This window comes from Drosophila mojavensis, unplaced genomic scaffold (assembly GCF_018153725.1).
Source record: "Drosophila mojavensis isolate 15081-1352.22 unplaced genomic scaffold, ASM1815372v1 contig_136, whole genome shotgun sequence".
Taxonomy (NCBI): domain Eukaryota; kingdom Metazoa; phylum Arthropoda; class Insecta; order Diptera; family Drosophilidae; genus Drosophila; species Drosophila mojavensis.
This window is the reverse complement of record NW_025318667.1, coordinates 31,199,932-31,215,548: the sequence shown is the minus strand read 5'-3', so window position 1 is coordinate 31,215,548 and position 15,617 is coordinate 31,199,932. Positions and strand designations below refer to the sequence as shown.

General features: G+C 36.4%; 1 protein-coding gene across 7 annotated transcripts in view; it reads left to right on the top strand.

Annotated features, from left to right (window-relative positions):
• LOC6586288 (blood vessel epicardial substance) overlaps positions 1–12,029 on the top strand; it is a 37,313-nt gene extending 25,284 nt beyond the window's left edge. For 3 of the 7 annotated variants that reach the window (XM_015160490.3, XM_032733182.2, XM_044011585.1), the window contains 5 exons: positions 4,111–4,268; positions 4,328–4,430; positions 4,485–4,634; positions 4,716–4,857; positions 5,350–5,901. In XM_015160490.3, the coding sequence (XP_015015976.1) occupies positions 4,111–4,268; positions 4,328–4,430; positions 4,485–4,634; positions 4,716–4,857; positions 5,350–5,510 (714 nt within the window). In that variant the 3' untranslated portion in view covers positions 5,511–5,901. Of the gene's footprint in view, positions 1–4,110; positions 4,269–4,327; positions 4,431–4,484; positions 4,635–4,715; positions 4,858–5,349; positions 5,902–11,106; positions 11,140–11,932 lie in introns of those variants that run through there. The other 4 variants (XM_044011587.1, XM_044011589.1, XM_044011586.1 and 1 more) reach the window with 4 other exon arrangements.
• The last annotated feature ends 3,588 nt before the right edge of the window (positions 12,030–15,617 follow it).

Here is a 15,617-nt window from a genome sequence, read left to right as displayed (position 1 = left end):
CAGACAAGTGTGCTTTCTAAACTGATACCCCCTAAAGTGGGTCGAATAATTCAAACGCAAAGTCTGTAGCGAAGCCTTTGATGCCCTATACAATTTGTATTTTTTGCTATATTGCAATCAATAAATATATTTCGCTCCACAACTAATTATTCAAGCAGAGTATCTGCTCTTCGTTTATGCTGCTGTTCATTCCTCTGTAACTGTTCTTCTGGTTCATTTTGCACGCAATTGGTCAATGGCCGTTATTTTTTCGTGTCAAGCGGTGGGCAGCAACTTTTCATTTTTTTTTTTTTTTGGCTTATATTTGCTTTCATTGAATTAAATTGCAAATTGAGTGGCGCAACGGATTTTGTTTTGCTTATCTGCCTATTACGTATGTATGTAGATAATCGCACGCAGCAACAGCCATTCTCAGTAATTCATCTTCATCAGCAACAGCCAGAAAGCTAATCTCATTTGACTCGCCCGCACAGTTGGTGCGAGTGTGAGAGCGTTGCTTGAGAGTGCGAGGGAGACACAGGCGCTGTTACGCTTTGTAGATTTACTGTTCCGTTCCGTTTCGGCTCGGTTCATTTAAGCCTGATCTCTTTAGCTCTTTTGAAGAGCATCGCCGTTGCTGCTAGCTGCGCGGTCTCCACTCACTGCCTGGTGGCTCAACGTAGTGATCGCTGGTGTACGTGACTTTAGCATCAGCGGCGATGTCCGCCGACGCTGTTGCTGCAGGCACTGCTGTTGCAAATCTCGCGCCACATGTGGCAAGCCGGTCAGCCCCAACGACAACAACAACAAGAACGGCAACGAATAAACCTGCCCAGATTACAATTTGTCCGCTGTTAAGCTAAACTCTTGATTATTTTATTTATTTATTTGGAAATACATACATAAATATGCATGTGTATGTGTGTTTAGATGCTTGTGTGTCGCTTTACAAAAGCAGAAAAATATATACATATGTATGTATACATAAGAGGATAGGCAACAAGAGAAGCAAAGCATGAAACGAAAGCCCAGCTCATTACGTTAACCATTGAATACTCTACACTTGAAGTTTACAAAGTATTATTTGTGTTTACGCAGATCATCGATACATATACAGATATATTGACCTAATAGGTTTTGAGAAAAGCTCAACTGGAATTGTGTATTACTATCCTTATGTCAAAGTTCATGGTAGAAACTTGAAATGCTGATTTGACAAGTTTTAGATATTCAATATTTGTCGATTTTCGAATAATCAGTAAAGCTTATGTTAAAGGTACATAACCAATATAGACTTTGACTATCCTTATGTCAAAGTCTATGTTAAGCCCATTAGCATGACGATGATGCTCAATTATTAGCAGAGCATTTCAGAAACTGCTGAAGTTTCATATCGCAGCTTGATTACCATGTGCCATGTGCTCCGCCTCGGAGGTGGTGCCGACGCCGGTGGTGCCGGTGGCGGCTACTCGTATTGAATATCTAGTGTCTGCGTAAGCTGAAACGCTCAATAAACATATTTTTTGCATGGCAACGGACGACCGAAAATCCGCTAACCGAATGCCGTCGCTTACAACTGGCCATGTGTTAAGGCCATGTGATTATGTTTGGCCCCTTTAATACCGCCCGCTGCTCTGTGTTCAATGGCGATCGTTAGACACATGATTTTATTAGCATATACCTCTTTGGAGAGTCTAGCTGGCTGATTGGCACGACAATGTCTTCCAGAGATTTGATCGGTCGGCATGCGAGATCTTGGAAGGAAAATAATCAACATGTTGAACAGCAATCGATGTGACAAGCAATCGGAGATCAGCGTTCCCTCAATATATCATCATAATCATAACAGTCAGTTAAGTTCCCTTGACAGGCATTCTGGATCTGAATGCAGATCTATTAGCAGAGATCGCCATTGGCAGCTTCAGTTTTAAATAATTCTTCACCTAAGACATCTGAACTTTATTATTTATTATTATATTATATTATTATTATATATTTCCGCAATTCCGCAATTTCCGCAATGAGATCAATGATAGCGAATGGCTAGTCTCTTTTTCTTTCAGCAATTCGAATTTTATTAGATTTAGATCTCGGCGATCTTCATATCAGCATATGAATAGCAATCGTTGATTTGTGATCGTTTTAGTTAGAATTATATGATCAGTTCACCTTTAATGCTCCAGAATATCAAATTATGGCCTCTTTATTGGCTATTGGTGCTAGCATTTAGGCGTGTCGATGCTGCATCACTGAGAACCAGTCACTCTGATACCATTTACGGTCACAATTTACAAAGAATGATATCGAAATATTTTAATATTTAAAACTTGCAAAAATATTATATTTTGCTTAGTGAAAATTGTAAAAAAAACATTTTTATACCCTGAACCCATTTTCAATGGGAAATCAAGGTATAATGGTTTTGTTGAAATGTATGTAACAGGTAGAAGGAGGCGTGGCAGACCCCACAACGTATATATATTCTTGATCAGGGCGACGAGCTGAGTTGATTTGGCCCTGTCCGTCCGTCTGTATGAACGCGTCGATTTAAGAAGATATAAGAGCTAGAGACTTTTAAAATGTCCGTAATTACAGCGCGCATATAAATTTTATCATTAAAAATCGATAACTCATCCCGATCTTTTCTTATCGATAAAAAACCTTATCGAAAACCAGTTATAAAATTATACTACACTTTTATTGCTAGAGTCTCCAAACTTTTTATGTATGCTAATATGCAGTTTATGCAATTTCGGTTTTTTAAAATTTACCCCCACCCCCATATCCAACCCCTCACTACCATGTTTGTAAAAAGCGTATTTCAAATACTAGACACTTGTGCTTTGGCAATGAAGATCGTATGTCCACAAAAAATTAAGTTCTCATAGTAAGCCAACACTGCAGCCCATGCGTGTTTATGCGTGGGTGCTTGTGTGTGTATATGTTTGTGTATGTGTGTGTGTATGCGTGTGTGTGTATGAATGTCTGTGTATGCGTGCGTGCGTGTGTGTGTGTGTATGTTTGCGTGTTTCTTGTGTAAGCTGAAAGACGCGAAAAATTATTGAAATAGCTATTGCTCCAAGGGTTCAGGGGATCTCGTAGTCGAGCAGTCTCGACTATAGGTTTCTTACTTGTTTAATATAAATATATATTTAAATGCATATAACACTTAAAGCCCAGTCAAGATACTAGAGTATCTTGTGTATGGATGGGTATTTGTTATTTATTAGTTTATTAATATTTCAATTCACACCATATTCAATTACCAGACATTAATATTAACTTTGAAAAATATTTGAGAATTAAGTGTTTCTTTTAGTTTTTATCCTTGATACTGGTCAGGGTCAATAGTCCATTAACGATTCTACAACAAATTAGCTCTCAAGGTTGGTAAAACACAAGTAACAGTGCTCTAGTCGAGACTGCTCGACTAGGGTATACCCTGAACCATCCAAGCTGATATTATAATCATTCTACATTTAACAAAACCATTATAACCTGATTTCCGATTGAAAATGAGTTCAGGGTATATTGGTTAGTCTGTGACACCCAACTAAAGTACTCTTAGTTGCTAATATACGTCAATGTACGTATTATTATCAGGAACCCCCTCAATCATGATAATCATTTAATTTATAAGGTACGCAATATTCCGAGCTTGTATAAATAAGTATCATAGGCTATCAGGGAGGCTAATATATGTGTATAGCCTATATTCTGAAGATTTTTGGGAACACTTTAACATATTTGTTCGAGGTTTTACAGCGTATCGCCTAGGCGCCGTACAGTTTTATTATACTTGCAAGGATGTTTATGATTAAAGCATTTCTGACAATCCCCGAGTGGGGAAGCCAGGTAATAATCTAAGGGTCTGAAAGGCTTTCAAAAGATCGCATGGTCGCAGGTCTGGCCAATTGGCAAAAATACATTCAAATCGAAATCGTTGTCGACGCGTGATCCAATTAATGAGCAATGCGTGTAATTAAGAACTAGATAAGATATTACGAGGGGTCTGTTCGTATAATCGCGATCTTTGTCGATAAGAGAGCGCCCCTTGATCTCCTTGCCGAATTTTTATGGCTCGCACATTAATGATATCCCTCTCTCTCTTTGTTTCTATCCCTGTCGCAGATGTACGTGGCTCTGTTTCAGCCGCTGCACGTGACGCGTCAACAATTTCGCAAGGTGCTCAACTGCATGAAGGTGATACGTGGGCTGAAGTACCAGGAGGTCTATGCACAGGAGAAGGTTACCAAAGTTGACAGCCTGTCACTGGTGCTCAGTGGCAAGTGAGTGACGAGCCGATAATATCGCCGCTCGGTACTAATCGGTTCATGTGTGTTCACAGATTGGTCGTATCGCAGCATCAGCGGGCGCTGCACATTGTGTTTCCCCATCAGTTCCTAGACTCGCCAGAGTGGTTTGGCGTCTCGACCGATGACTACTTTCAGGTAAGCAAGTGGCGCTTTGGCCAGTAGCGATAGCTTATTGAATCTTGCACACAGGTGTCCATAATGGCCATGGAGGAGTCTCGCGTACTCATCTGGCATCGGGACAAGCTTAAGCTGTCCATCATGGCCGAGCCCTTCCTGCAAACTGTATTTGATCACATATTGGGCCGCGATGTGGTGAAAAAGCTAATGCAGGTGACACAGGTGACAATTGTAGCATATACAGATGTTTATGTACCACATTAGACGGTGCGTGATTGAATTGAAATTTGTGATTGCCAACAGGTGAGCGAGTCAATAGCCAGCAACGGTTTCCTGCCCTCGGGCGGATATGCGGAGGATGCCGAGGACAAGCCCATGCTCATACTGAAGAAGAGCGTCGATGTGGGCCACGGACTGACGGCCCTAATCAATCGTCAGCTGCAAGGTGAGCTAACAGTGGTTTATACCTTTACTATCTCACATTCGTTCGCTCGTTCGCTTTTTTCTCTCTCTATATCCCTTTCAATTTCTCTCTCTGTCTTTCTCTCGCTGAAAGTTTGTTTTTGTGTAAAAGCATCAGCTATGAATCTTTGATATTAATAAATATTTATCATACCTCTTGCTGTTTTGCACGCTGTGAATGGGGTGCGGTCTTGTTGCATGCTACATGAAAAAAAACAAAGTTAACAAAAAAAAAAAAAAAAAAAAAAATGAGTTACAAAAACAAAAAGATTTCATTTTGTCAATATTTAAAAAAATTTGCTTTGCTTACATTTATTTATTTTTAATTGTTTTATTTTTATTTTTTTATTTTATTTTATTTATGTATTTATTTTTTTTTTTACTTGTTATTGGTTGCATTTTGATTATTATTTGATTGACTGTACAACTTGTTGATGTTTCTGTTCGTTTTTTACAATTCGCTATCTAATTTTAGAAGAGCATGTTCCTTTACTTGGTCGCACGTACAAGCACACTAAGCAGCAGCTGCCGGCGACGCCGCCAGATGGCGCCAGTCTGGCGGACACCAACGTTGATCACTACGCCATCACCGCCCCTGCAGCTGCTCGACACAATGGCAGCAAGCAGTCAAATTGAAGTCGAGTCCTGATCAAAGCAACTGCACACACACTCCCGCACACACAGACACATTCAAACACTACTGCTCACAGATATAACACCATTTGTATATGTATACCATCAGCGTCAACAACAGCCACAACAACAACAACAGCAACAACTGCCAGCACTGGCTTCAAAAGCAGCAATATTTGATAGAGTGCTAGTGAGCAGCTCTGCAGCATCTCGGCATCATTGACATCATCCACAATCGAAAGTCACCTATAATAGCATTTATCATCGCTCATCACTAATCGATCATCGTTTGTCAGTTATCGTCATCGATCCCTACGCACTCGCACTTCAATTTTTGTCTAAACTTTAAGCACACGGATTCAGATTATAAATTAAATAGAACTGTACAACTGAACGAACCAGCTGCTGTTGTCAGGCTCTTGTCAATTGCTTACCTCTCTGTTTAGTCTCAATATAAACAATCAACAAAAACTGAGAAAAGATCTAACAAAAAGTGGCAAAACAAATACAAAATACAACAGCAAAGCGAGGAAATATCCACAAACGCATGTACGCATACAAGAACAATCAGTTTAAGGCTGGCGCTAAATAGGCGTTCCCATTCAAGCAGATCTTCAAGTTGTAGCACTCAATTCTATTTACGTAGTCATTGATCATGCGCCTGCCGATTCGCTGTGTTTACCAGCGGAATTGTAATAGAAACTGTTGTTAAAGCCTCTATGCCACAATGCGCTATTGCGCCACAGCATGTGATCTCCACCTGAGTCATAATCACTGATCGCCACTCCGCTGATTTTCATTGTAAAAGCTTTGCTCTATTAGAGGATCGTAGGCGGTACATTGAGTAACTGACTCGACATGGCTGTAGAGTGATCACTGATCACATATCTCCGATCTAGCACCATTTACTTTAGCAAATTATTAATCTATGTTTGTGGGTCAATTGTGCTTTCTAGCTATCTATATCTTCGACTGAGTCACGATCGTCTTCTACGATCAGTAGCTCCAGTACCTCCAGTCTGTTTGAAGATCACACTATGAAAATATGTTATAACATGGCTAAGATCTCAAGATCGTAGCCCTACCGCTCGGCCATATTTAAGTGATCACTGATCACTAATCAACAATTAATTCCTTTATCAAAGCTGCATGTACAGTATATACACATATATATATATGTGCTCAATAAAATAATTATATTATCAATTAATTAAATGCAATTTCTAAACTCTTTCGACTTCCGTTCCACATTTAATGGAAAATTTTTAACTGTGCGGGCACATTAGCAATTTTTAGTTATAAATATATACATATCATATGTTTGTCTATCATTATCACATTTTTTTCTTGTTTATTTTTTTCTTTTGGATTTGCGCATTGTGTTCTTTTTTGTTAATGAGTTTGTTTTTGAATCGTTGATTGATTTGCATATTAATTCCATTTGAAATGAATAAGAAAATGAAGCTTAAATAAAAGCGTAAATGAATTGTAATTAATATCTTTATCCACAAAGACACACGAACATTTATATAACATATAATAACGATATGCATACATATACATATGTATTTAGCCCAATCCAAGAGCATATTTGTCGTTGTACATACATAAATACATACATATATACATATATAAAACTGTATTTTATATATTAACATACATACATAGTAATTAAATAAAATGTGGAATCAATGTGAATGTAAACAAGCCAAAAAGCAAACAAAAATAATAATAATAACTAAAGCTTGAAAATGCAGTTTAATTAATTTGTTTAATTGGTTTTTTGTTATTGTTATTTAAGTCTCATGCACTTTGCTGCCTGTGCTCGGACTCGGGTTTGCATCTCAGCTAATTTAGCGTCGAGCGCATGCAAAGCACGTGCACGAGCCCAAACGAATCGAGTTACGAAAGAAATACGAATGAAAAAGAACAAAAGGAACGAACGAACGTATCGCCACGAAACGCGTGCCTTTTGGGCCCATTGGTTATTTGTCTATCATTAACATTAATTTTGCGTAAACGGCATTGATTTGTTTTTTATTTTAATTTTTTAATTTAATGAATAATAATAATAGTTAGCATATTTCAGCAAATTATTTTTTATTTTTTAAAATAATTTTCCTATTGCTACGATCGCGATCAAGAATCACAACTGGTTTTTTATACCCTAAACCCATTGAAAATGGGAAATCAGAGTATAATGGTTTTGTGAAAAGTATGTAACAGGCAGAAGGAGTCATCGCAGGCCCCATAAAGGATATATATTCTTGATCAGCACGACGAGCTGAGTCGATATAGCCTTGTCCGTCTGTCCGTCCGTATGAGCAAACCGATCTCAGAAGATATAAGAGCTAGAGAGCTGAAATTTGGCATGCATACTCGTGTATACCATATGCAGTACAAGTTTATCATATTTTTTCGATAACTCGTCCGATAATAATCGAAAAATCGACTTTGTTTTTTTCAGACTAATTTGAACACATTTAGACCTGGGGACTTCAAATTTGCGTTGTATATAAAGTTAATAAATACAAAGATTTTGTAATTTACAGATTTTGCATACAACGTCCCCTTCGCCCTCAATTTGTAAAAAATGTATTTCGAGTACTAGAGACTTGTGCTTTGGAATGTATACATATTTTAACTTTATGATCACGCTCTAAAAATTTCATAAATATAGTCAAACTACAAGAGAAATTATTCAACTAATAAATTCTCATAATATTGCCCACACTGCAGCGCAGCCCAAGCGCAGTCGCTGCCTACTGCGCAGTTAGCAGAGCGCATGATATACGTGCGTGTGGATACGTGTGTATGCCTGTGTGCATAAAAGATGTGCAGAATGAGTAGAATATCAGCTTAGAGGGTTCAGGGTATCTCCCAGTCGAGCAGTCTCGACTGGAGCCTTCTTACTTGTTTCATTTTGGCTGCGTATGTGGAGGGCCTGCTTTAGCCCCGAACCAGCCCTAGCCTGAGCACCGTTTCGCACCAGCCACGCAAGAGCTATAACAACAACACCAATAGCGATTATCAGCCTGAAGCGATCTGTAAATACTTTGGGCATGCCCATAAACAAACACACAAAGTGCAGCCGACGGAGGCTAACTGCTCAAGTCGGGCAGCCGCTGCTTCGCCTTCTGCTGCTCACCTTGCTATAATGCACTTCATCGTGTGTGTGTGTGATTGTCTGCCTAAGTCCGTTTGTGTATGCTTAAGGCACGTGCCGTTACTAGTGTATAAAGTATGCAAACAACTGTGCAAATTTATCATTTTAGTATTTGTTTTGATGAGCTTCCGTTTTATTTATACCCTGAACAAATTGAAAATGGGAAATCAGGGTATAATGGAATTGTGAAAAGTATGTAACAGGTAGAAGGAATCATCGCAGACCCCATAAAGTATATATATCCTTGATCAGCACGACGAGCTGAGTCGATATAGCCCTGTCCGTCTGTCCGTCCGTATGAGTGCGTCGATCTCAGAAGTTATAAGAGCTAGCGAGCTGAAATTTGGCATGCATACTCGTGTATACCATAGGCAGTACAAGTTTGTCTTATTTTTTCGATAACTCGTCCGATAACTGTTTCATCGAGAATAATCGAAAAATCGACTTTGTTTTTTCAGACTAATTTGAACAGTTGTAGACCTGGGGACTTCAACTTTGCGTTGTATATAAAGTTAATAAATACAAAGATTTTGTAATTTACAGATTTTGGATACAACGTCCCCTTCGCACTCAATTTGTAAAAAATGTATTTCGAGTACTAGAGACTTGTGCTTTGGAATGTATACATATTTTTTTTATGATCATTTGTTATTTTTATGATCACGCTCTAAAAATTTCATAAATATAGTCGTACTACAAGAGAAATTATTCAACTAATAAATTCTCATAATATTGCCCACACTGCAGCGCAGTCCAAGCGCAGTCACTGCTTACTGCGCAGTCAGCAGAGCGCGTGAAATACGCGCGTGTGGATTAATGCTGCCAACTTTTCCGGGAAAGAAAATGCTAAATTAACCTTTCAAACCTGCTAGAAACGGCTAGATCAAATTCAAGAATAGCCAGAAATATAGCCATTTCAGTTTTTATACCCTGAACCCATTGAAAATGGGAAATTGGGGTATAAAATTATATATACTCTTGATCAGGGCGACGAGCTAAGTCGATTTAGCTCGGTCCGTCTGTCTGTCCGTATATATGAACGCGTCGATCTAAGAAGACATAAGAGCTAGAGACTTGATTTTTTTTAATGTCCGTTAAAAAACGTCCATCACAAGAAATGTCATTAAGCACTTAAGTTCCAATAGTAGGCACACACTGCAGCCAAGGCGTCTTTATCCATGCGTGCGTGTATGTGTATGTGTGCATGTATTGTTTCTTGGGTAAGCAGAAAGAATTATTGAAATATCAGTTGCTCGAAGGCTTCAGGGGATCTCTTACTCGAGTAGTCTCGACTAGATCTTTCTTATTGGTCATGAATTACATTTTTATTCGAAAATTGACACACGATTATCGAGCTCAATAAAATCAATTTTCTCCTCGGCAGTCTACGAATTGTTTGTGCCAATAATATTCAAGTACTTTGGAGGCACTTTAAATAATGCTGGCTTGATTTAAAAAAAAAATGCCAAATTTCCCGCCAGCAGCTAGATTACAATTTTTCCTGCAATTGACAGTTGAAAAAGGCCAGATCGGGCCGGTAAAAGGCTAAGTTGGCACCCCTGGTGTGGATGCGTGTGTATGCATGTGTGCGTAAAAGAAGTGCAGAATGAGTAGAATATCAGCTTGGAGGGTTCAGGGTATCTTCTAGTCAAGCAGTCTCGACTGGAGCCCTCTTACTTGTTGTAGTAAAAAAACTAAAACTTGAATCCAATTAGAAATACTCCTAAAAGCAGTAAATTGAATTGAATCGAATAAATTCTATGTTTATAGGCTAAGTAATTAATCTGCGATCAAAAGATCTTAAATCCAGTTAAATCTAAATTCCATTCATCAATATTCAGATATATAATCTCTAAATAGTAAAATCGAAATGTGTATGTGTGTGTTCGCATATGAATATCGCTCCCATGACACACTTGATAAACGTGCTGCCAATACAAGTATTTACGCAAGGTATTTGTCATTGCCAATTTGTTTATATAGAATATAGAAACTGTGTAAGCCCCTCTCTTTTCCTTCATTATGTGTGATTCGCCCTCTTTTCCACTGCATTTTCTACTCTCTTTCAAATTTCTTCTATATATAATATGCTTTAGCTTTAAGACTTCATGTTTGTTCATCTATATATGTACATATACATGTGCTTTCATTTGAGTGTGTGTGAGAATTCCGCTCCGTCTATATATTATATTTTTGATTGTACGATGAATTTATGAATTTTTCCAATGATTTTCTTTTTGGGTGCCTATAATTTTGTCGTACTTGTTAATCGTAAAACGTCGATACTTTATACTTATATATATATATATATATTTATATAAATATATGTATGTATATGTATCTCGTTCATATACGTATATCAACAACAACAATAACAACACCACTACCACCATTACAACCACCCAACAACAACAACACGCAATGGTAAAACAGCTCTGCCCAGGATATCGAAGTATTATGATTGTGGTAAGTTTGCCTCTCCAGTAATCCAAAAGCTCCACAAAGTTCACACCTGGAAACACCCCATTCCTAGCCAACGATCAAATACAACGAGTAGAAGTAGAATTAAATTCACATAGGTTATATATATCTTTAGTATATGCTAACTAAATGTATAAGCCTATGGCTAAACTGTTCTGTCTGTGCTTATCTTAATATGTGTATATATATATGTATGTATATATACATATGTCTAATCATATATCCATATATGTAATACTTATTTATCTTACTGTCTGTCTGTATTTACCTATCTATCTAGCTATATGTTAGCCCATCTAGATATATATGCATATCCATCTATATCTCTCAATTTCCTTCTATATTCATTTATATCGATAAGTATCAATCTATCCATCCATCTACTTAGGAATCTTACCGACCTTTTATCTATAAACAAGTGCATCTAACTGTCTATCTATCCTATATATCCATGTATATTTATATCCATCTTACTATCTCTCTAGTTATGTGTCTGTCTGTGTTGAGAGACGCATGCTCTTTGTATCTGTAGTTATACATATATACATATATAGTTATACATACAGTTATATATATATATATATATATATATATATATATATATATATATATATATATATATATGTATATTCTTATAGATTGCATGCTCGATGTGATATAATACTTTGTAATCAGATTTTTTCTTATTCGTGTGAGTCCATCAAACTGTTGCAAAATTGTTTTCAGTGCCTTTTGTGCCTATTAAACTTGAAATTGAAACTGTTACTTTCCATTGCAGCTGGGGATCCGAATTCCTGGCGTTTGGGGCGGATCGACGAGACTGATCATGAAACGGCCGTGTGAAAGCGCCTCTGCATATGGATTATACCTATATATATGTATAGTTAATATATATATATATATATATATATATATATATATATATATATATATATATATATGTATATATATATGTATATATATATATTATATTATTTATTTATATGCAAATAGAGTAGTGCAGACGAAATGACAATGTTTGGACTTGTGTTTTTTGAGTATTATTAGTGGTATTATCTAGGCAATACGCATACGACTTATAGATGCATTGTATGTTGATTTTATATGTATATCTATATATATAAAACAAAGTCGTGTTATGTGTTACAACACTTATAACTCGAGATCTGCTGGACCAATTTTCATGGTTTTTGATTTGTTGGATTTGGCTCCGCCCCGATTAGGAATGTATATCTTAAATAATACTAAAAATTTGACGAATACTTGAAACGCGTTATTTTCCCTAAAATTCTTTAATTTCGGAGCTGTCAAGTTTTCATTGAGAATTTACCCAGTAGGCTTGGTAACAGTGACAGTTTTCGGTCCTGCTCTCATGTTAAGCAATTATTCATGCACATTTGATCAATACGTGAATGAATAAACTATAATGTGTATTTTTTTTTTTTCAAAGATTGAAAAATTTTACGCGTGCGTTCAGATGCCAAATATCTCGAAAGTTTCGGTAGGTCCTATTATATTTGTTTATCTTGGACATTAATTTGTGTAAATTATTTATTAAATTAAAGATTTATTATACTTTAACAAAAGTGTAAATATCTTTTCATAGGTTGTCTCGATTGTTTTATGTGGTTTTGTGCAAATGCATATTCAGTATTACTATTAATAAAAATGCAGTGTCCTAGAAGATCTAATTTTTCCCATCGGACCCGTAATGCAATTAGGCAACGGAATATCGCGAGTCAATCATCTGACGAAGAACGAGAAATCGCCCGAGCAGAGCGCCGCGTTAGTATGCACCAAAGAAGGGCAGAGAGGCAGCCCGTGAAACGGCAATAAGAAATGGTTCACGTATTGATTTGAATCGAGCAGCGTTTCGATATAATTGCACCATAGACTACACCGTGCATCGTTAAGTTTGCATTGGTCCAATGGACGTTGTTTGCCAGCATTGTGGTGCATTGAAGTTTGCTGGTGAAACGCCCGGTTTGTGCTGCCTTAGTTGTAAAGTTACATTGCCATTAGTGGTTCCCTGCTTTATAGCGTAACACTAGAATCATGACATTTTCTAGCGACCACTCAAAAATACAATGCCTGTTTCCAAATGACTTCATGCTCTCATTTTAAACAATTATTCATGCACATTTTATTAATATGTGAACGTGATTAATAAATATACGTGTAAAGGTAAGCCAAATAATGAGCAATCGAATACAATGTTAGGTTACTGTTTATCACCAAACAGTTTTTCAACTTGATTAATTTATGTTTGATTAGCAGACAGGACGCCGAACGCGCACTCGCCAATCGCGTGGATGCCCGTTGCAACTAGAATCACCTCAATTCACTTTTTCAACGCGCTGACAGTTCCGAAATTAAAGAAATTTTAAGGAAAATAACGCATTTTTCAAGTATTCGTAAATTTTTCAGTATTTTTAAGATATATTCTGCTATTCGGGGCAGAGAAATCCAACAAATCAAAAACCTGGAAATTTGTCCAGCAGTTCTCGAGTTATAAGTTTTGTAACAAACCCGACTTTGTTTTATATATATAGAGACTGTTAGGCTGGACGAAGACGCCGGGTCAACTAGTATATATATATATATATATACATACATATATATATATATATATATATATATATATATATATATTGATTGATTGAGCAAATGTATTTTTTTAACAAAAACAAAACCAAACTTAGAAACTTAAGCATTACACTACACATTAATGAAATATATACAAATAACAATAGTTTGTACGTTATAGTTAAGTGTGTGTGTGTTTAAGTGTCGCCAGCCATTGAATGCCTGTGCTATGTACAGGTCATAAAATTCAGCGATTGATTCCAGAATTCTTTGTATTTCTATTTCAATTTTCAATTATATATATATATATATATATATATATATATACGCGTATACATACACACACATACATCCACACACACAAAAATGTGGGTTAAGTAAATCTAAGCGATATAATATTTAATATTTAATTGCATGTAGCAAATAAACAGATTATTGTTTTATTATTGTTTATTACTGTATTTAGAACTGAAGCTTAAGAAACTGCAAGCGGCGCGGTGCAAATAAAACAAAAAGTGAAATGAAATTTGAGCACATTTCCAATTTTTTATTTTGTGTACACTTTTCAAAATATTTCATCTGAAACTAGAACACAAATCGAACCGAAATTCTCATTTTGTTTTCTTTAATATAAGCCCCAAAAGCCTTAAAGTATTCTGCACGAAATGCAAACGGCTTTCTATAATGCAAGAAATTGGCTGTGCTAAACCGACAAATGGGAGCGAGCCCAATGTTTTCGATACCAATGCATTGGTATGTTATTTAAACTAACGCATAGTATACACCCTAATAATTCATATCCTTTTTAAATTTCTCAAAATTTATGTCAGGTCATTGAATAACGACGATTTGAAAATCGGCTACCACAAATTGTAAGCTGAAGGCACATGCTTTTCGAAGATAACAGCTGACTTTAACAGCTGTTAGGCTTAACAGTGGACTGTTATTCAACATTTTGGGTACTGTACATTTTAATACTTCGAAAAAAAAAAAACGACTAAATACCCGAAAAACGGCCAAATTTCCCATAGTGCAATGTACAAAGTCAAGGCCTAAATCAATTGCATACTTTTTGGAGCAGCAAGCAACTGCATTAACTGTTTGTCATTTTCGACTCCCGCACTCTCACCTCCTTTCCCAACATAAAGGAAAACGAAAACAAAAAATAAAAACCATCCCCCTGCCCACCCAAGTTGAGGAGCAACGAAAAAAAATAAGTAAATACCCCATCTCATGTATGAAAATGAAGTATTAATAAGAATATTGTTGCAATTGATTCAAAGAATTATTAGGAAAGAAATAAATAAATGTATAATTATTGTTGTTGGCGTGAATGGATTTTTGTCAATCAAAATTAGCATTAGAGAATTTAAAGACAAAAAAAAAAAAAAAAAAAAAAACACAAAATTAAAAATAGCAAAGAACAAGTAAATGATATGTTGTTTAATTGAATATTTAGCTAGAAATACGAATTATGAAATATGAGAAATATAATAAAATCAACTCAATGAACAATTTAATAACGAACAACTATGAAATAAACTAACAAGAATAACTGAGCAACAAACTGAATTTACTTGAGTGTGTTTATTGCATCATTTTATTTTAGTCTAAAAGTTCCTACATATGGCTCTATATAGAATAATGTTACTCACTGTATACACACAGCCATACGAGCCAATAACCCCTTTGTGAGCTTATTGTCTATTAAGTTAGCTGTCGCAATTATACATATTTACAAATATTTACAACATAAGAACATACTGATGGCACCTGTACGTCAACTTCTGTTGACCGTCATACGGGGCGATCGGAGAATCAGGTCCCTTGATTGTCTTCTCTTGAGCCTTCTAGGAGTTCGGTATGTAATGAGCATG